This window comes from Leptopilina heterotoma, unplaced genomic scaffold (assembly GCF_015476425.1).
Source record: "Leptopilina heterotoma isolate Lh14 unplaced genomic scaffold, ASM1547642v1 Lhet_567, whole genome shotgun sequence".
NCBI lineage: Eukaryota > Metazoa > Arthropoda > Insecta > Hymenoptera > Figitidae > Leptopilina > Leptopilina heterotoma.
In genome coordinates, this window is record NW_025111125.1 from 9,251 (window position 1) to 30,204 (window position 20,954).

Here is a 20,954-nt window from a genome sequence, read left to right on the forward strand (position 1 = left end):
TAAATTATAAGGTCCATTTGGTTATAAAATGTTTAAAATTTCACTAATAAAAAAGTATTCGGCTCATTTTAACAATTAAATTTTGTAAACTTTACTTTCAATAATAAGTTATTAAATTGTTTTATTTTTTATTATTTAATATTTTTGAAGTAGCTTATGAGATGTTAATAACAATTTTTTTTTTTTTTTTTTGGGGGGTAAGGATGTTTTACATTCAGAGTTGATTATAGCGCAAAACATAGCTTCTAGTCAACTAAGACCATAGTATATCCTACTAGAGGTGCCCCTGTTGTCGCAGAAAACTATGGATCTAGAGAAGAATAACTCGAAAAAAATCACTAGGTACTACTGTTCATAATTATAATTTAAATTGTCACTATAGATTCTACGCTTATAAAAATTGGAAAAAACCATCTTGGTTTCTTTTTTTTATTATTCTATGTCCGCATAATCAATTTTTAATCACATAAGAAAGTTATTAATACATCATTGTACACATTAAAAGTAACTTTAATGAAAGCAATTTTTCTTATTTTTCAATGTAGACAAATTGGAAGAAATTTAAGTTTCTTAAAATTTATAACTATTTTCTGAAAAAAATCAATACTTTGTATTAAAAATGTAAAAATTCAAATTCGAAATTTATTAAAATAATCAACTCTAAATGAGTGTCATTAATTTATTCTAAAAATTTAGCATAATCATACAGACTGATCAGCTTTGGTAAATAAAAAATTTTCAATCAGAACCTAATCTACAATTTAGAATTTGAGGTAACAAATTTTTCTCTAGATTATTAATGCTTTAAATAAAAGATTTTTATTTTTAATGAAACGTTTATTACTTTTATAGGTTTCTTTAAATGTTGAGATTGGATTAATTAAGAAAGATGACATTAAATGTAGAAAAAATTCATCAAGATAGAATTGTGGAAAAGATAGCAGGAAATTTGGAATTGCCAAAACATTCCATTCATCAAAATAAAGGTGCTTCCTTTAACAAGGTAATGTAACATTATTTTTACTTTAGACCTAAATTATTTATTAACGAAAAATTCTTATTCAGTTTTAAAAAAGTGTATCGAATCGTAAACAAATTTAAAGTGACGTGCTTTTAGAATTTCAAGTAAATTTATTTTTATTTCCGATCGTTATTACAAATTTGAAAAAGTCTAGAGTTCGCGATTACAGGTGTAAATTATCCTTGTAGTCTGGGAGCTAGCGACCAAAACAACTTCTCATTTCATACCGGCTGAAAATTTGAGTATAGATTACTGAAGACATGTAAATAACAGAAACCCACATCTGGCAGGCCGGCGCTGGGGCAGGGGGCGAATAGGTGAAAAATAATGTAAAATTTTCTCATTTCATACCGATTAAAATCTTCTCAACTCGAAAGTTTACACCCACACGAGTGTAAAAATGTGCGTCTGGCAGTTCTGGGGTGGGGCAAAGTACGTCTGGCAAAGGGTTAAACACGAAAAAAAATCGAAAATTTTTTCTGATTTCATACCGATTAAAACCTTTAGAAATCGAAAGTTTACATTCAAACAAGTGTAAAAATACACGTCTGGCAGTTCTGGGGTGGGGCGAAGTACGTCTGACAGCCCTTTGAAAATGCAGCAAATGGGTCAATAGGTGAAAAATAATGTAAATATTTCTCATTTCATACCGATTAAAACCATCATAACTCGAAAGTTTACATCTGTACGAGTGTAAAAATGTACGTCTGGCAGTTCCGGGGTAGGGCAAAGTTCGTCTGGCAAAGGGTTAAACACGTAAAAAATCGAAATTTTTTTCTCATTTCATAACGATTAAAACCTATATAAATTGAAAGTTTATATACAAACAACTGTGAAAATACCCATCTGACAGTTTTGGGGTGGGGCAAAGTACGTCTGGCGGCCTTTTAAAGATGTAGATTTTTACATTTGTTTAAATGTAAAATTTCGATATATGATGGTTTCAATCGGTATAAAATGAGATTAGATTTTATGATTCTTTATGTGATTAACCCTTTGCCAGACGTACTTTGCCCCACCCCAAAACTGCCAGATGGGTATTTTCACAGTTGTTTGTATATAAACTTTCGATTTATAAGGGTTTTAATCGGTATGAAATGAGAAAAAAATTCGATTTTTTACGTGTTTAACCCTTTGCCAGACGTACTTTGCCCCACCCCAGAACTGCCAGACGCACATTTTTAGACTCGTGTGGATGTAAACTTTCGAGTTATGAAGGTTTTAAGCGGTATGAAATGAGAAAATTTTACATTATTTTTCACCTATTGACCCATTTGCTGCATTTTCAAAGGGCTGCCAAACGTACTTCGCCCCACCCCAGAACTGCCAGACGCACATTTTTACACTTGTTTGAATGTAAACTTTCGATTTCTAAAGGTTTTAATCGGTATGAAATGAGAAAATTTTACATTACTTTTCACCTATTCGTCCCCCCGCCGCCGCCCCCTGCCCCAGCGCCGGCCTGCCAGACGTGGGTTTCTGTTAATTACATGTCTTCAGTAATCTATACTCAAATTTTCAGCCGGTATGAAATGAGATAGTTGTTTTGGTCGCTAGCTCCCGGACTATTGTGATCAAAATAAAAAATTGTTAATAGAAGCTTTTACTAGTGCTTTCTGGATTTTCAGATTTCCACTTTATTCTTAAATCAGGGTGTCCAGCGATTCTTTAAAAAAAATGCAAGGACTTTTCATGGTTTTTATGGTCTACAATAACTTTTTTCAAGGTTCATTTTAAAACATTTGTTATTTATAATCTAGTGAAAATTGAGTAAGATCTGTTTATTAGTTATCTAATAAACTAATAAGTGTATTTCAAGTAAATTTTGATTTACTCTCTAAATTTGAAGTAGTAAAAATGATTACTAATTAGATTTAATAACTGACATTTTGCTTTTGAATTAGTAAATTTTACTAAGTCACGGATTCAAATTAGTAAACATTTTTACTAATTCAAATTTAGAGATTATTAATATAAACAATTTTATAATTTCTACATACAATAGTTATTCATAAAATATTAGAAATATTAAAAAATCAATTAAAATTGTTTTTAAACAATGTAATTCATTTGGGAATTTCTATTAAAATTATTGATATACAAATTATTAAATTAAAAATTTTTTTGAAAATAATTGAAATTTTGCAATAAATTTTTTAAAAATTTTAGAAAATAATTAAATTATATTACTTTTGAAACTAATTGAATTACTGCGAAGAATTTAATGCTAAAATTTAAAACAATTGTTTTTTGCGAAAAAATTTATGCAAATTTTAATTTAAATGATTGAATGCTTGTGTGGAATTTTTTAAAAACTTTTGTTTAATAATTAAATTCTTTTAGGATATTTTATTATAATAGTAGAATATTGAAAACCATAGAAGTGAGAAAATTTTTTGAAATAATGAAATTGAATATTTTGCCATGATTTTTATTAAAGTTTTTGAAAATATTTGAATTCTTGTGATGAATAATATTATTTATGAAAATAATTGAATTTTGCAATGAATTTTATTAAAATTTCTTAAAATAATTGAACTTTGTCGAAGATTATTATTATTTATTTATAAAGATAATTAAGATGACCACAATTTTTCTTTAATTACTTAAAAATAATTGAATTTCTGCGAAGAATTTAATTAATTTTTTAAATAAGGGGTCGTCCATATACCACGTGGACAGTTTAGGGGGGAGGGGGGGTTCGCCAAAATTCCACGATTGTCCACGAGGGGGGAGGGTGGGTCAATACAAATGTCCACGTGGACACAGAAGTTTAATTTTATATCTTTTTTTCTTTTTATTCAACTTTCAAATTTCGCGGCAATGTATTGCAGCCAAAGTCCTGTCTATAATACTAAAAATGGTATTTATCTATTTAACCCTTTTACACCCAGATCGTGGATGACGAATCTGATATTAGTTTTTAGAAATTCAAAATGGCCAGGTCACTGATTACAAATTCGGTAATAGTTTTTTAAAATTCAGAATGGCGTTTGCAAATATGGTTGATGAGATTTTTCAAAATTAATTTAGATTTGCTTGATACTTACTTTCAAGAGTTAATGCTTTTTAGAAATCTAAGATCATTTAGATAAAAACTGAGTTGCTGACAATCTAAATTTAAAAATAGACTAATTTCGAATTTTTAAAAACTAACGTCAGATTCGTCATCAGCGAACCCAAAAACCCCCCGAGTAACAAGTTTCATGCGAATCTGATCAAATTTGAATTTTGACCGCCATATTGGATCCGCCATTTTAAAATTTTAAAAAATGATGTCATATTCGTAATCAGCGACCCCAAAAACCCCTGAGTAACAATTTTCAGTCGATTTTAAAATGTTCAAAAAATTCGTGATTTTTAACAATAATTTATGAATTTTTTTAAACAATAGGAATTTTTTAACATGATCTAGGTAACATGTTTTTAAAGGCCTATTCTTCCAGAAAAGAACGCACTAAATTTGACTCAAAAATATTAATTTTTGTCGAAGATATTGAGGTTTTTGTAGGTGGGACGTATATGTCCCATGGGCGTGAAAGGGTTAATAACATTTAAGATAATTTAATCTTTATTCAATTTTAAAGAAATTTGTTATAAATAAATAAAAAAATTTTTTAATTGTATTTCTTATTAAATATCTGTTTATTATTCACTATTTAAAAATAAAAAAACCCGATTGTCCACGTGGACAATCAGGGGGAGGGGGGGGGGGGGGTCGTCAAAAATCCACGATTGTCCACGAGGGGGGAGGGGGGGGTCAAAAAGTGCCTAAAAAATGTCCACGTGGTATATGGACGACCCCTAATTGAATTCCTATGATGAATGTTGTTATTTTATGAAAATAATTGTATTTTGCATTGAATTTTATTAAACTTCTTGAATATAATTGAATTTCGGCGAAGAATTTTTATATTTATAAAGATAATTGGAATATTGACGAGAATTTAACTTAAAACATCAAGGAAATAAATCTCATTTTTAAGAAGTTTAATTTTTCAAGGTTTTGTCATAAAATTCAAGGTGTTTTCAAGGTTTATAAGGTAGCTGGACACCCTGTAAATTTATATTTATCTTTCGCTCGTGATAAATTATTTTAGGTATTATTTATTTATGTGCAATAAAATTATAGATTTCTTTCATAAATGTTGATTGTTTAGAATGTCCAACTTATGTAGTAATTAATTACTTTATATTTCCAAAATAAACTTTAAAAGGTATTTTTCTATTGTATTGTTTTTTTTTCAGAAAATCAGTTGCGAATTAAAGTGTTCCATTGGAATTGATGAAGTTTTGGCCTGGAGGAATGAAATATTTACTTGCAAGCAAATGTGAAATAATTGCATCAGATTTTATATCTTTCCGGTTAGTATATATTCCAATAAAAACATCTTGGATGAAAAAATTTCTTCCAAGTAAAAAATTTGCAAATGTCCAAATGATTAGTGAAATAAAAGTTTACCAAATAAAATTTATAACTAAAGTTTTTGTATTGAATTATAACAAGGTGTCCACTAGTCAGGGAAAGTCAGGAAATTTAAAAAGTTGCAGAAAGTCACGGAAAAGTCAGGGGATTTGTATAAAATATACATGTAAAAATACGAGAATTCAGTAAAAAAATTAGGAAAACTATAATTAATTGAGAAAATCCGAGAAAAACCAGAGAATTTTATCAAAAATATTGGAAAAAGTATTAAACTATTCTTCTTAGAATTAAAGAAAAAGTTCTGATTCTTGGTGTCTTGAAATCATTGAAAATATTAAAAACATTTAATTCTTCTTAAATTTTCCATATTCTGCTTATAAACTTTAAAATCACTTCAAAAATTAATACTAAATTTAAAACTTTCTCCATTTCTGACAATAAAATTAATTTTCACAAATAAGAAAATAATTTTATTGTAAGTACTTTTAATCTTAAATAAGTTTCATGAAATTAATATTTATAAAGTATTTAGAGAATAATGTTACTTAAAAATTGAAAAATAATTGGATTTTGGAATTCTTGAGTTTACAATAATTTAAATAGATTATAAAATTTAAAGTTTTAAAATTATAATTTCTGAAAATATTCCCTGTGGACACTGTTAGGATAACCTTAAGACGTCTATGTCCGTTCGAAAGACATCCAAAGACATCTTATGTCCTAAGGATGTCTTTAAGATGTAAGATATCGTTTGGACGTCCTTTGAACGGGTATAGACCTCCTAAAGTTGTCCTAAGGACGCCTTAAAGACGACCCATGTCTCGGTGCCCACTGGGTTTTCGAAAGGCGAAAATAATAAATGTCATCAAGAGTAGCATTTTTTGTTGACATAATTTTTTTGTTGAGATTTTGCTATGTTATTACTAAATTTAAAATTTTTTCTTTCTTGAAATTATTGTAAACTTGTACAATAAATTTTTAACCTTATTTTATTAATTAATCGCCATATGACAGTTTTAAAAAGTCAGGAAAAATTTTGCTCGGTCAGGGAAAGTCAGGGAATTTTGTAACGAAGATATGGTGGGCACCCTGTTATAACAAATATAAAATTTAATTTAATGAATAAAATGATCAGCTAATAAAATACAATTATTCGTCTTAAAAATATTCTATTTGAAGCCGATTTAAGGTCTTGACGTCAATAATGTTTCTAATTTTTAATTAATGAAATAATTCACGCCAAGATCTTAAAACTGTATTAAAATTTTCAGTAATATATATGGAGATTTTAACCTAATCAATAACATTCTAGAATATTTCACATAACCGTTTAGAAGTTTAGTCTGTACGTTTGTCTAAATGTCAAAAAATTTAATTTCTTTGAGAAAAATCAAAATTTTTCCAAAAATACGAAGTGTATTAAAATTTCCTGCAAAAATATTGATATTCTAACACAATCAATAATATTCTAGAATATTTTACATATTCGTTTAGAAGTTTGCTCTCTGCGTTTGTCTAAATGTCAAAAAATTCAATTTTTTTGAGAAAAATCAAAATTTTTCAAAAAATACAATGTGTATTAAGATTTTTTGGAATGTATATCGAGATTTTAACCTTATTAATAATATTCTAGAATATTTTAGAATTCCATTTAGGAGTTAACGCTCCAAATTTGTCTAAATCTCAAGAAATCGCTATTTTACAATTTTCTTAGCTTAAATTGTATAAAAGTATCAAAAATATTGAATAAATCTAACAGAATTCTTTCTTTTTTGTTTTTTATCCAACAAAAAAAGAATGATCCAAATCGGTCAAGATTTATACGAGTTATTCGATTTTATCGAAAAACAGCCGATATTTCGAGAATGTATATTCGCGATTTTTGCTTTATAAATTTGACAGCGATTTTCTACTGCGAATCTTGATAATTTGTATTCTTATTTTTTTTGCATTTCATTTAATTTACAAAAATAGTACTTGAGAGGAGTTTAAAATATATTATATATTCTTTGTTAATCCCACATCCCTAAATTCATCTTTAATATTTCTTTACAGATGTTCTATTGCAAAATGTAAAAATGTAAAGGAGAAAAGAAAGGAGCAGTAACAAATATTGTAATTCGCATAGAAAATTGTTTCATCTCGGACAAGGACGAAAAAATTGTAAGGTAATGTTTTCACATAATTAATAATTGTTGTATATATACTTTAAAAAGTTTCATTATTAATTTTTCCAGGATATTTATACTGTCGTAGAGTCCGCAGTTGCCGCCACAATGACGGAATTTAAAACTGAAGGGCAAAATATTCACCAAAACAACAGGTATCTCACAAATTTACACATAAGCATTTCTAATTTTTTTAATATTTCTAATTGTAATAATTTTTTTCTAACAATTACAGATCCAGTGATAACAGTCAAGGTGGAAGTCGTCGTGGCGTAAATAACAATCGTCCCAAACGGGGATTCATTCGTCGTAGAGGCAGTTATCGCGGTAGCTATCGTGGTAATTACCGTTGTAGTTATCGTAGTACCTAGTTATCGCGGCGGCAGATATCATTGTAGTCATCGCGGTAGTTATCGCGGTGATACTCATCACAGAGCCTAGTATGTGAAAAAAGAAAAATAAATTGCGTTAACAATTTAATAAATTGTCAAATTTTTATTATCCATTAAGGGAATTTGAACTATTATGACATCACAGTCATAAAATAAATGTTCTGTTAAAATCTGTGGCGTCTTAATGGTCCGAAAACCCTTAATAGACACCCAAACAATTGAACATTAGTTCAATTTTTAATAGACGGCTTAGAACGCTGGTTATTAAATATTTACAAATAAAATTGCTTCAACTTCTGTTTTAAAGGTTAACTAATTTTCTGTAAATAATTGAATAGGGAATTTCGAAAAGGGCTCAACACGGATCTTTTTTCAAATTTCACTTTTTTGTATTTTTTGCATTATTACATATTCATTGATGTATTCTTTAAGGAGACGTTCCAGTTCAAAATGTAAAAAAATCGATTTTTTTGTTTTTATTTTCGGATTTCTTATAGTGTCAAGAATACTCTCCTAAAATATTATTACAAAATTCGAAGTAAAACAAAAGTTATATATCCTTATTCTTCGCCATGTCAAAGATGTTTTTGTATGCGGATAAGCAATTGAATGATTTAAATGTTTTCTCATTTGCATTTTTTAAAAAAGCCAAACAAAAATGTTGTTGCTGTTGTTGCTGATCACAAATTAGATATCAAATTTTCAAAATTAAAAATGGCGGATCCAATATGGCGAAAAAGGCAATTTTTTAATTTTAATTTTTTTTTCGTCCACTATATTGCATCCGCCATTTTTAATTATGAAAAAATGATGTCATATTCGTAATCAGCGACCCCAAAAACCCCCCTTAACGATTTTCAAGCAAATCCAATGATTTTGAAAAAAAAATGTCCGCTATATTGGATCCGCCATTTTGAATTTTAAAAATCTGATTCCATATTCGTAATTAGCGACCTCAAAAACCCCCGAGTAAAGATTTTCAAGCAAATCCGACGATTTTTTAAAACAAATTTCGAAACTTATGAACAAATCTTTAAATGCATTTTTCTCAAAATGTCTTTTTTTGATCTGGTAAGAGTGATATCTCGAGTTCTTCTGAAGCGATTTTAAAAAATCAAACGGCTTTTGATTCAGCGTCATCATGCCTATAAGTGGAACCTCAAAAAAACAGGAAAATTTCCAACTCTTCTTCTTTTTATAATAGAAATTCTGAATAAAAACACCTTTTTTTTGATTATTTTTGGGAAAAAGTACTCTAAAAAAAAGGGGGGAAAGAAAATTCCACTTTTTTGAGGTTCCACACCTAAAGAATTATCCAACGAAGAGAATGTCACTTCGTTTTTGGTTTTATCTGTTTTAGAAAGTTTGGAATCTATCTTACCACCGAAAATGGCGTATATCGCCGCCATTTTGAAATAAAAATAATAAAAAAAAATTTTTACAAATTCTTAAATAAATTATTTATTACATGTAAAAGAAATTTTTTAAATAAATGTCATAATTATTTTAATAATATATACTAAAAAAGCCTTCTTTTTGCCTGTTTTGAACTGGAATGTCCCCTTAAAAGAAAATTTTTATCTAAGGTACTTTTAGCGGAAAAAATGTGTTAAAGTGTCAGGGTTGCCACAAGTCAAGGAAGTCAAGGAAATTAGAATTGTTAAGGGAAATCAGGGAAAAGTCAGGAATTTTAATTAAAATTACCTACACTGGGGTCAAAAAGTTTCAGTACATTTGTACTGATTACTGTTAAGTGCTCGCTTCATTTAAAATTCAAATATTTCTGTAAAAATAGATGTAAGATCTATCAAAGTAGGATCATTTTAAAGTTCAATAAATATAGAGTCAAATAGGATAAGATATAACCAATTTAATAGTGTAAATATTAAAAATATAATTCTTTAAAGTTAGAGATTTTTTGTGAAAATTGCGATTTTGCGAAAATTTTTTGCAATTAATTCATCCGGAATTGCGACCCGATTTCGAGCAGAATTTTAAAAAAAAATTTTGGAAAAAACGTCTAGAATTCGCTCGAATTTCGTGCAGAATTCGTTCAGAAGAGTGGACAGATATTATCTTTAAAAAAATTTTAGAAATTATTTCGTGCGGAATTGCGACCAGATTTCGAGCGGAATAATTACCAAAGATTTCCTATAGATTTTACGGCCTAAATTCCGTTCGGATTTCTGTGTGGAATTTTATTTTTATCAATTTTTTATCCTTTTTTCTGCCTGGAATTCGTCCAAATTACGTTCCAAAACGCCACAGGAATTTCTATCGGAATTCAACCCGAATTCTGGAAAAATTCCGAACGAATTTCTTACGAATCATTTTCACCTGGGATCAGAATCACTTGAAAAAAATAAAAAAAATTATAAGTTTTGAGGAAAATTATGTAAAAAAAATAAATTTAAAGAGGATTATTACCCAATAAATCATACTTCGATGAGAGAATTTATTTTAATTTATTTTAACCACCATCACAAGCCTTTTCTTACCAATAAGGCTAAAATAAATAAAAAAAATTAACACAGTTGTCAAAAAACATTTGCAAGTCAAATAACATTGAATTCCCATGCGGATTTGATGGACTAAGAATAAATTCAGCTAGGTCCATTTATTTTTTGGAAAAGAAGTATAAACGTAAAGAATAAAACGAAATTAACAATAAAAACTTTTGAGATAAATTAATAAATAAATAATTCAAATTATTTACGATATGAGACATAAATCAATGCACATTTGTTATATTATAGACATTAATGTAAATAAAATATTAATAATTAACTACATAATCAATAATTTATATTGACTATTGTATTAATTGCATTTTAGAAAAGAATAATTATATATCCCAAAGAATTTTTTAATTTTCGTTTATCGAATCCACCAAAACAATACATATAAAAGTTGCGTTCAGTTATTAAATATCGAATAAAACTAATGACAGTAAATAATGATAATTAATTGCTTTTACGGGGATTAAGCTACTTATGCTCTCTGCACATTATTACTCGAATTAATTTCTTTGCATTATTCTTGTACCTATAGACCGTCAAATTGCAACTTTTACAAAATTATATAAGTTTCTGTTATTATATTTTGTAGACAAATCAAAAAATTAATAAAACCAGAGCGAAATAATTTGAATCTACATTTATTTTAAAATTATAAGCGAAAATACAAAAAATTTTAAACAATATCAATTGCTTTTTAAGCTATATGTATTTATAATTTTAATAAAAAGTTTTAAAGTTCACAATCATTTTTTTTAAATGAATAATAATAATAATAATAATGTTGACAATTGCCACAAAAAAACGTTGATTAAAGAATTTAGCGTCTGAATTTTCTATTATTTTCATTCTGGCCATCACTTCTATAGCGCAAATCATTTCGACGACGCAAATTATTTCTACGATGGTCCTCTTCATCGCTTCGATTATTGTTTTGGAGATGATTGTCTCTGAAACGAAAATTGACAATACGATTGTTGTCTCTTAAACAATCGTCTTGTCGATTTTCGTTTATTTGGCGATCATTGGATCGTTGTTGGTCATATCGTCGTTGATTATTGAAACGCTCATTATTCCTATAATATGAATGACGATCGTCATGGAAACGACGATCGTGCTGGTTATTTCGTTCATCACGGAGATGTTGATTTTCCTGGAATCGACGATCGTGCTGGTTATTTCGTTCATCACGGAGATGTTGATTCTCCTGGAAACGACGATGACGATCGTTTTGATTTATATTTCTCGGCGGTCGATAGTACGGATGAACTCTGCGTCGCCTCAGCCTGTCTACCACAGTAATAGCCGCTTCAATTACTGATTCCAAGTTCTAAAAAATAATTTTTTAAATATGAATTTAAGCAGGTCAAAATACAAAAAAAATCACGCGTGTTAGGAATGAATAAAATTGTTTACATAAAAATAAATTTACTTAAATTTATTACTTCGTTAATTTTAAATTTTGGAAAACTTGCACTGGATTAATACTTCGTATCTCTGTAAATACCCGAGTAACAACTTTTAAGCCAATCTATTAAATAGAAATAAGATTTTTTGTCAAAGGCGCAGGACACTGAAAGGGTTAAAGGAAAGAGGAAATAAAAAAAAATTTCTTTGTTAAAAAAGTTAAATATTAAACATACGGAATCTTTAATACTTACTACTGTTCTCTCTCTCTGTTCTTGCACTTGCATCTCCTCCTCCTCATGGCGTTCTGCTCTTTGGCGATGCTTCCGCATCAGAACATCGAATGCATTCAAATCTTTAGAAAAACCATTTTTTGTTTTAAATATGTTTTAGAAATGATTTTATAAATATTATGTTTGTTATAAGTTTTTAAATACCTTTATTATTTTTTGGATTTCCTCGACTCATCTTATATTCTTATTATTTTTCAGACTTGTGAAATGGTTTGTCCTTTGTCTCCTGAAAAAGTAAAGGAGAGTCCAGAATAGAGTCGAACGCGTTGATATTAACGCGCTCCTCCTATGCGCGTCAGTATAAGCGCGTTCATACCGACGTCTCGACTCTATTCTGGACTCTCCTTAATGCTGATTCTACACTCACTGAGTCGCCCTGACTTTCCGGAACGAATTGCATGAGATAGACAAAGACGGAAACTGTCGCTGTCTTTGTCCTTCTCATGCTAGTCGTTCCGGAAAGTCGGGACGACTCAGTGAGTGTAGAATCAGCATGAGGGTGCGATTCCGTGTGAGCAGAATACGTCGACCGAAAGCAGAAAATCATGAGTTCAAAATAGATAGGCAGATATTGTTGTTCTTTTCACTCTCATGTTTTTCTGTTTTGGTCGACGTATTCTGCTCACATGGGATCGCACCATAAAGGTACCGTCCCATGATGGCGTGAAACAGCGTTTTGCGTTGCGTCGTAATGGGAAAGAAAAAGACGCAAATATACGTTTGCTGCATTCTCTCTCATTACAACGCAACGCAAAACGCTGCCATGGGACTGCGGCCTGAGAGTGCAGTCGCATGGTGGTAGAATAGTAAAATAGTGGAACAGCTTTGACCAATCAAAGGATTTGATTTTTTTAAACACTTATTCTGATTGGTCAAATCAATTACACTATTCCATAATTCTACCAGCATGGGACTGCACCGTAACCAGTGTTGGGAAGTGACGCGTCACTCGAGGTTTTTGACGTAAAATACTTGGTTTTTTACATAGGTAAAATACGTATTTTACCCCCCTCCCCCAAAAAATACATTGTGTATGAAACTTTTGAAGTAAAATACGAGGTTTTTTTTTCTGTAAAAATCCATGTAATTTACCTGAGGTATTTTACGCGCCCAACCCTGACCGTAACTGCAAGATGTTTAGACTGGGATGTGTGCGCATTGTGTTAACTATTATCCTTTTAAATTATTTGATGCTAATTAGACATAACAAATGCATTTGCAATTCATTGTAAAAACACGCGATCTCGACATTTTTTGATACTACCAACCCTACGAACTGAAGTGTAAATGCACCCTAAAAAATAAGTATATTATTTGTCCAGCCCTGCTAAAATTCTTTATTCGAAGATACTGTTTTGCAAAGAAAACAAAATGGCTCCAAAGACAAGAGGTAAACAAAGTAAATATTTGTAAATTGCGATTATTATTGTTCATTTTGTGTATATATTTTTTATAGGAGGTGTTAATAATACACAGCAAGTGCCTATGCAAGCTGATGTCGACAGTAATGAACAATCTTCTCCAAAGCCTTTGCGCGGCCGTGCACGCGGTCGTCCTCGTGGACGTCCTCGCAGTCAATCCTCTAACCGTGAGGTTATTAATAAAGCGGTAAACAGTGAAAGTAATGAAGTTGCAGAAATTCCTCCCAAACTACGAAATGTAAGTTATAATCTGCGTAAGTGTTTGAATTTTTTTTTTAATAGTTCTGAAAATTCTTGAAACAAGTTTACTTCTGTTTAGAAATTTTATGTACGAGTTCCTCTTCGCATTAGTAGATGTATTTATGTGTGAATCCCCTTTTAGTGTAAACACAATAATGAATTTTAATAAATAGTAAAAATTGGTAAAATATTTATCCTTAATATATGAAAATAGACTAAAAAATTTTTCAAAACGATTAAAAAAAAATAACTTTATTATATATTTTTAAGTAACCAATTTTTTGCTAAAAAATTCATTAGATCAGAAATAAAAATAGGTATATGTAAATGCAGGTATAGTCGGACACTTTTGTGTTTTTGTCAAATAAAAAATTAATATACTGCGATAATTGTTTCCAAGAATTAACTGGACGAATGTGTGAAATTTATATTTTTTAAAAATAGTGTTATTTTACATTAGAATCAAACAAGAAATATTTTATTAATTATTTTTAAAATCATAGCTAAGTTCAATTTTCCTATATAAAGCTAATTAACGATTATCTTTTTTACTTTATAAACTTAAAACCTCTGACGGATTAAAAAATGTAGAAAAAAGTGTCCATGTAATGAAGACTTACTAATTTTTCATTAAAATGCTTATATTTTATGAAACACTGAAGTATTTTTAACAAGTTTACATGATTTTTAATATTGAAAAACTTTTTTAATTGATAATATGCTTAAAAAATAGTGGAAATTTGTTATTTCAAGAAATATAGAGTATAATATATAAAATCTTATCCTTGAGTGTCCGACTACTAGTGAATGTACCCTGTAATAAAGTAAAAATGTTTGCATCACGACAAATCTAAATCATAAAAAATATATTTGATGTGAAACCTTTAAAATTAACATATAAATGCAATTGTTATTGTTTATAATTTAAATTTGTTTACCTTAGCGATTATATGACTTTGTAGAGCAAAATTTACTCTTTGTATTTAAAAAGTTTTTTAAACATATATAATTTATGGGCATGTGAACCATTATGACGTCACAGTTTGTGCAAAGCTTGAGTTTTAAAACTGTGTCGTCATAATGGTTCAAATGCCCTTAAGAAATTATTTGAAGTGAATAATACAAATTTTTTTTTAGGATATATATTCTGTTGTGGAAACTGCTGTAACAGCAGCAATGACTGCATATACAGCCAGAGGCAATAGTAATCAACAAACTTACAGGTATAACAAATTGTTATTATTACCTAATTAATTAATTTTAAGAAATAAATAAATCAAGCAAATTAAAAAAAAATTATTCGAATGTTTGTCAATATATTAAAAATTCAATTGCAGTAGAGACTCCATTATTCGGACTAATGGATGCAGGCACTTGTTCGAATAATCGAAAATCCGTGTAATCGGAAAAAGTATCGGGAGTTATTTTTTGGATTATTACCGATAAAAAAATCCTGTAGTCATTACCGGTAGTATCTACCTATCTAAATTTCGCTCCCTTAAAATTTCCGGAAATAATTACAGCTGGTGGAAAAGTCATAATGATTTAAAAGTTTTTAATGCAAATAATAAAGAATTCATTAATAGACAGAAAATAAAATTCAAAATTGTCTAAAAAATTACATATATAAGATGTAATTTTCATTTCAATGTTACTTTTAGTGTGGCTTCGTCCATAAATTACGTCACACTTTTTAGGGGGGGAGGGGGTCTATGAAAATGTGACTAATTGTGACAAAGGGGGGGTGGGGACCTTTTATTTAGTTATGTCACACTTTATACTCTATTTATTATAATGAGAAAATTTTAATAAATAAAAATATTAAACATATTTCTTATTTTTAAAATATTAAAAAATGTACTAATTATATAAGTAACTTTATTGGGTGTACTTCCGAATAAGGGGGACCTCTGATTTTAATAAAACTTGGTATACCAACGTATTTTGATGCGCTGATTACGAAAATGATAATGAAAATTGGAGCAAATTTTATGGTCATGGTGAAAAGCATAAAAAACCATAAAATTGGGGTTTTCTTGCGTTTAACTCGTTGGATTGGATTAATCATAATTTTTTGTGTTTAAAAATATTTGTAAATTTTTCTCTGCTTTTATATTCTGAAAAATCCAAGGTGGATGCCTCCTTCCTCCTCGAAATAAAAGCAGAAAAAAAATTTAAAAATATTTTTAAACACAAAAAATTATGGAGGAGGAAGGAGTTATCCACCTTGGGTTTTTCAGAATTGAATAGATAACAAAAAATATCACAATTATCTCTGCAATCAATAAAATTTTGATAAAAAAAAAAATTCCAACTGAACGTGAATGACTCCTTCTTCCTCCATATAAAAACAAAAAAAATTTACAAATATTTTTAAACACAAAAAAATATGATTAATCCAATCCAACGAATTATATGCAAAAAACCACAATTTTATGGTTTTTTTTATAGTTTTCACCATGAACATCAAATTTGCGCCAATTTTCATTATCATTTTCGTAATCAACGCATCAAAATACGTTCTTATACCAATTTTTATTGAAATTGGAGGTCCCCCTTATTCGTAAGAAATCCACTTTATTTATGTAAAATTAGATATTGACAGTGATTCATTTTGGAAAAATTTATTAAAGGGGGGTTTACGAATTGTGACGTAATTTATAGGGAGGGGGTTCCTTCAGATGTTACGTAGTGTGACAAAGGGGGGGAGGGGGTCAAAAATGGGCTAAAAACGTGTGACGTAATTTATGGACGAAGCCTGTCTAATATCTATTTAAATACTCATTCTTTCAGATCTCCTATACACCAAAGAGGAAATCGTCGAGGCCTCAACGGAAGTCATCGTTCCCGCATTCAACACGGTGTCCGTCAACGGGGTTTCAGGCATCGTGGTTTAAATCAACGCGGTAATAATTATCGGGGTGTCGGTCGTGGAGCTCATCGAGGTGGCAACCATCGTGGTTTTATTTATCGAGGAAATTATTATCGCCGTGGAAATTATCGTGGTGGCTTTTACCGTAGTGGTTCAGGTTATAATGACTTTTAAGTAAAAATGTATTTTACTATATATTAGAGGTTTTTTGTTTAAAAAAACCTCTATTTTCTTTCTTTATAACAAACATAACATATAATAATAAAATTTCTATCAATAATATTTACACAATTTTTATAATATCTATTTTGTAAAGTGTAATAAAAAGTAATACTTATTTCCATGGGGTCCAAACGAAAAAATTAGTTTACTTGCTTTTTTCTTTAAAACAAAACTTTTGTTCTTTAATTTAACGAAATATTTATCAATCATAAAATGAAATTTAAAAGTAAGGACGTTCATTTAAAAAAATTGAGACTGTAATAAAATAATTAATATATGAATTTCTGAAATTTACATGAATGCAATCTTCGGAATTTTTAGTTGCGAAGCTCATTAAACTTGAAGTTGTCTTTTAAATATCCGCTGTTATTCAATGTATGAGGTAAAAGTTAACTAAGCATTGCATGAGAATTTACGAGTTTTTAAACTGTCATGTAATGTTCAGTGAACTTTTGCGACAAACATTGAAAAATAGTCGAAATTCAAAGAATTATTTCAACTGAGTTTTGCAACTAAAAGTTCGGAAGACTAGTTATGTAAATTTTAACTTTAAAAAGTTTTTATACCATTTCAATATAATATACATATAATCAATTTTTTGGCATAAATACTTTATATAGAATTTATGAAAAAAAATTGTTCGATTGTAATGTGATATTTTTTATTTTTTCAAAGAAATGACTCTCTGCAACTTCACGGTTCACAATTTCAAATAATATGCCGTTTAAAAAATATCTTATTTGTTTTTAAAAAATCAAAATTTCCTTCAAACAAACAATATGAGATAAAAGTGGAACCAAGGTAGACTTTTTCAAAATCTGAATCCAAATTAATTCTCTTTTTAAATACAAATTTACAAACTATATGGTAAAAAAAAGCTGTAGCAAAGAAAATTTATTATTTATAATTTATAGAGAATATGGGGCGATCTTCGCCAAATCGGATATTATTTTGCTTTTTCATCTCAAAATTTTTTTCAAATAATTTTTTTTCTTTTAGTGGTCGTTGAAATAAACTACCAAGGAGAACTAAAAGAAAAAGAATATTTGAAAAAAATTTAAGATACAAAAGCAAAATAATTTACGATTTAGCGTGGAACGCCCCATATATATTCGGAATTTTTTAATATTTGATGTACTTCAAAAGTGTACTGAATATTACCAAAAAATTATAAATTCTTTCCAAATTCATACTTTTATTACCGGTGAATTTTTATATTTTTTTGAATTATGGTAAACAATTTCAACTATGCATGACAAGGTAATGAAATTAAGATGCATTCTGTTACTCCAAAGTGAATTTAATAGAACTTCCATTATAAAGAATGCAAAAGAAATGTACATAAGTTTTATTTATTTTAGTTAATAAGTGTTTACAACGTAGATAATCAAAATATATAATAAAGGAATTAGAATTTAAACAAAGTTGCAACAATATTACTTTTTTAATAGAATTTTTTATTTCAGCAACATATTCTATTGGAAATTTCGATTTTGATAATTTTTATTAACTATGATTTTCATTTAAATACTATTTTCAAAATACAAAATTTATCCTTAATCGAACTATCATTATACAGAATTCATATTACATCAGATTTTGATTTCTCAAACATTTTAATTGCTAAAATATTTATTAAATAAAATAGATATTTAAATAATTTTTGAATTGACAAAATAAATATTAAAATTAATTTTTTCTTAGTCGAATTTTTATTCCTCACAATATTAATTGACATAAATTTCATGTAATTAACTTTTTATTTCACATAGCACCGAATTTATAATTAGTAGGATTTCCATTTTTCAAAGTGTTTTACTATGTACATTTTATTTTATAGAATTTAAATGTGACAGAATTGCCATATGCACGAATTTTTAATTCACCGAGTTATCAAGTACATGCAAGTTTAGAACAGAAATATAATTTGTCCGATAAAACTTCAATAGACAGACTTGTTGTCTGTAACTAATGGAGCATTGTCGGTCAAATAAAATTTGTGTCAATTAAAATTCAATGTCATGTGAATTTTGTTTACTGAAAGTTCGGTTATGGACAAATTTTTTATTATAAAAATTCGTTGAAATGACAATCAAAGTAAATAAAAATTCACAAAAAAGAAATTTCTAATAAAAAAAATTCTGAGACATAATAATTCTTTCAAACAAAACTTCTACCATTTACAAAATAAAAATTTTGTAAATTTGTTTAAATTCTATTTTTTTAATATATATTTTGCTTATCTACTCTGTAAAAGACAATTATTAAGTAGGATACATAAAAGGACGGATAAGGGAAATTTATAGCAAATAAAATTCTATATAATGAAAGTTCTAACAAATTTGTTTTAGAAAACCGAAATGCGTCTCATGAAATTAATTGAAATTGACAATTTTAATGTAATAAAGTGTTTTTTGGTATTATTTACAATTAACCAGGTAAATTAAAATTAAAAAAAAAATTATTGTATGTTAACCTTTTTCCATTACTCTTTTATAACACATTTTATAACCTTAAAATATAGAATTTTTTCTTAAGAATCTAATTTACCTTGTAATTTATATGTGTTGTAAATTATATCTAAAAAACGTTTTATTACATTAAAATTGTGAATATAAATTTATTTAGTACATTTTTATTTATTATTCAAAATTTTTTAATTAGTAACAGGGTGTTTTCGACGTCATCGGTCGTACCGGTCAGTTGCCACAAAAAAGGTGCTTATTTGAGACTATTTAGGTTAAACTAAATAGTCTCATGGAGAGTCCACAATATGTGCAAATATGTAGGTAGCAAGTCCAAGTGCAAGTGCGATTCCTATACATTTAGCATTGGTTCGCACTTGCACTTCTTGCCTTTTGCACCTATTGTGGACTCTCCATCAAATAAACAGTTTGAGCACCTTTATGTGGCAACTGACCAGTACGACCGACGACGTCAAAAACACCCACAGTCACCCATCGAACGTGTTCCTATGTTTCAATAGCTGAAACGTCTTGAGCAGAAACCTTGTGGCGCCTAGGTGCTTCCACAAGGCTGCTTCTACAACAACTTTCATTCATCGAAAAATTTTTTTTGCAATTTCTTTTCAATATTTTGCAAATTTAATAAATTTTATACATTTTCTTTTTACACATATGTAATTGAAACGAATTCCATAAAATAATTGTAGTGGAATCAACACTTCACAAGAACTTGAAAATATGTTAAAGTATATGTTTTTGAGGTTAAGAACGTTTGTTTACAACATTTTTTACATAGAGATAATAGTTATAAACAAATACATGTAAATAGAAAGTGTTTAAATACATTAAATTTGCAAAACATTAAAAGAAAATAAAAAATTTTTTCCACCCATAAGGGTGCAGTCGGTGCAGTCCCATGGCACAGTTTTGCGTTGTGTTTTGTAACTAGGCTATGAGTGTGAGAGAGATGGAGATATATTTGAGATATATTTTATATATATTTTGTTCGCTATATTTACACTCATGACCTAGTTACAAAACGCAACGTAAAACGGTGCCATGGGTATACCGTCGACCGAAAACAGAAAATCATGAGTGCAAAAGAGATAGGTAGATATTGTTGTTCTTTTCACTCTTACTGTGGAGTCCCATGACAGCGCTTTGCGTTGCGTCGTAAAGGCAGAGAAAAAGACGCAAATATACGTTTGCTGCATTCTCTCTCATTACAACGCAACACAAAACGCTGCCATGGGACTGCGGCCTGAGTCCATTCTGGAACGGCCCTTTGGGTGAAGGTCTGACGTCACAACTGAAATCGACTTTGACGTTACCAGTGATACAGCCTAATTGGAAATGCACCTTTATAAATGTTGCAGAAAGGCTATATCATTCTATCCTTTCGATGGTTGTTTGACTGAAAACACAAGTTGTAGCCTGTTCTTGTAAAAATTGTCTAAGTGTGTTACATTTCAATTATTTTCCAAAATAATAGAAAAAATTATTAACAGTAT

General features: G+C 28.8%; 2 protein-coding genes and 1 long non-coding RNA gene across 5 annotated transcripts; 2 read left to right on the forward strand and 1 right to left on the reverse strand.

Moving 5' to 3' along the window:
- Positions 1-201: 201 nt before the first annotated feature.
- Positions 202-8,451, forward strand: LOC122508747. Of its 3 annotated transcripts, XR_006302263.1 has the most exons (8): positions 202-342; positions 697-773; positions 853-1,003; positions 2,650-2,747; positions 5,270-5,386; positions 7,503-7,615; positions 7,685-7,770; positions 7,851-8,451. It is a non-coding gene; the product is annotated as an uncharacterized LOC122508747 (long non-coding RNA). The 3 variants fall into 3 exon arrangements; XR_006302262.1 differs by lacking the exon at positions 2,650-2,747; XR_006302264.1 differs by lacking the exons at positions 697-773; positions 2,650-2,747.
- A 2,861-nt stretch (positions 8,452-11,312) lies between these two features.
- On the reverse strand, positions 11,313-12,452 carry LOC122508749 (GATA zinc finger domain-containing protein 14-like). The gene is made up of 3 exons (XM_043622268.1): positions 12,368-12,452; positions 12,185-12,285; positions 11,313-11,853 (listed from the first exon to the last, which is right to left on the reverse strand). The coding sequence occupies exons 1-3, from the start codon at positions 12,396-12,398 to the stop codon at positions 11,344-11,346; spliced, it is 642 nt and encodes a 213-aa protein (XP_043478203.1). The 5' UTR covers positions 12,399-12,452; the 3' UTR covers positions 11,313-11,343.
- Positions 12,453-12,889: 437 nt separating this feature from the next.
- Positions 12,890-16,949, forward strand: LOC122508748. The gene is made up of 4 exons (XM_043622267.1): positions 12,890-13,613; positions 13,680-13,882; positions 15,022-15,107; positions 16,678-16,949. Exons 1-4 carry the CDS (start codon positions 13,595-13,597, stop codon positions 16,928-16,930), a joined length of 561 nt encoding a protein of 186 aa, XP_043478202.1. The 5' UTR covers positions 12,890-13,594; the 3' UTR covers positions 16,931-16,949.
- The last annotated feature ends 4,005 nt before the right edge of the window (positions 16,950-20,954 follow it).

What these genes read in the sequence shown, in the direction of transcription:
- LOC122508749 (XM_043622268.1), bottom strand. Translation starts at nt 12,398, where the DNA reads ATGAGTCGAGGAAATCCAAAAAATAATAAAG. An exon ending in AAATCCAAAAAATAATAAAG is followed by an intron (nt 12,286 to 12,367) that starts GTATTTAAAAAC and finishes GTTTTTCTAAAG; the next exon opens with ATTTGAATGCATTCGATGTT. An exon ending in AACAGAGAGAGAGAACAGTA is followed by an intron (nt 11,854 to 12,184) that starts GTAAGTATTAAA and finishes ATTATTTTTTAG; the next exon opens with AACTTGGAATCAGTAATTGA.
- LOC122508748 (XM_043622267.1), top strand. An exon ending in TTCCTCCCAAACTACGAAAT is followed by an intron (nt 13,883 to 15,021) that starts GTAAGTTATAAT and finishes ATTTTTTTTTAG; the next exon opens with GATATATATTCTGTTGTGGA. An exon ending in AGTAATCAACAAACTTACAG is followed by an intron (nt 15,108 to 16,677) that starts GTATAACAAATT and finishes TCATTCTTTCAG; the next exon opens with ATCTCCTATACACCAAAGAG.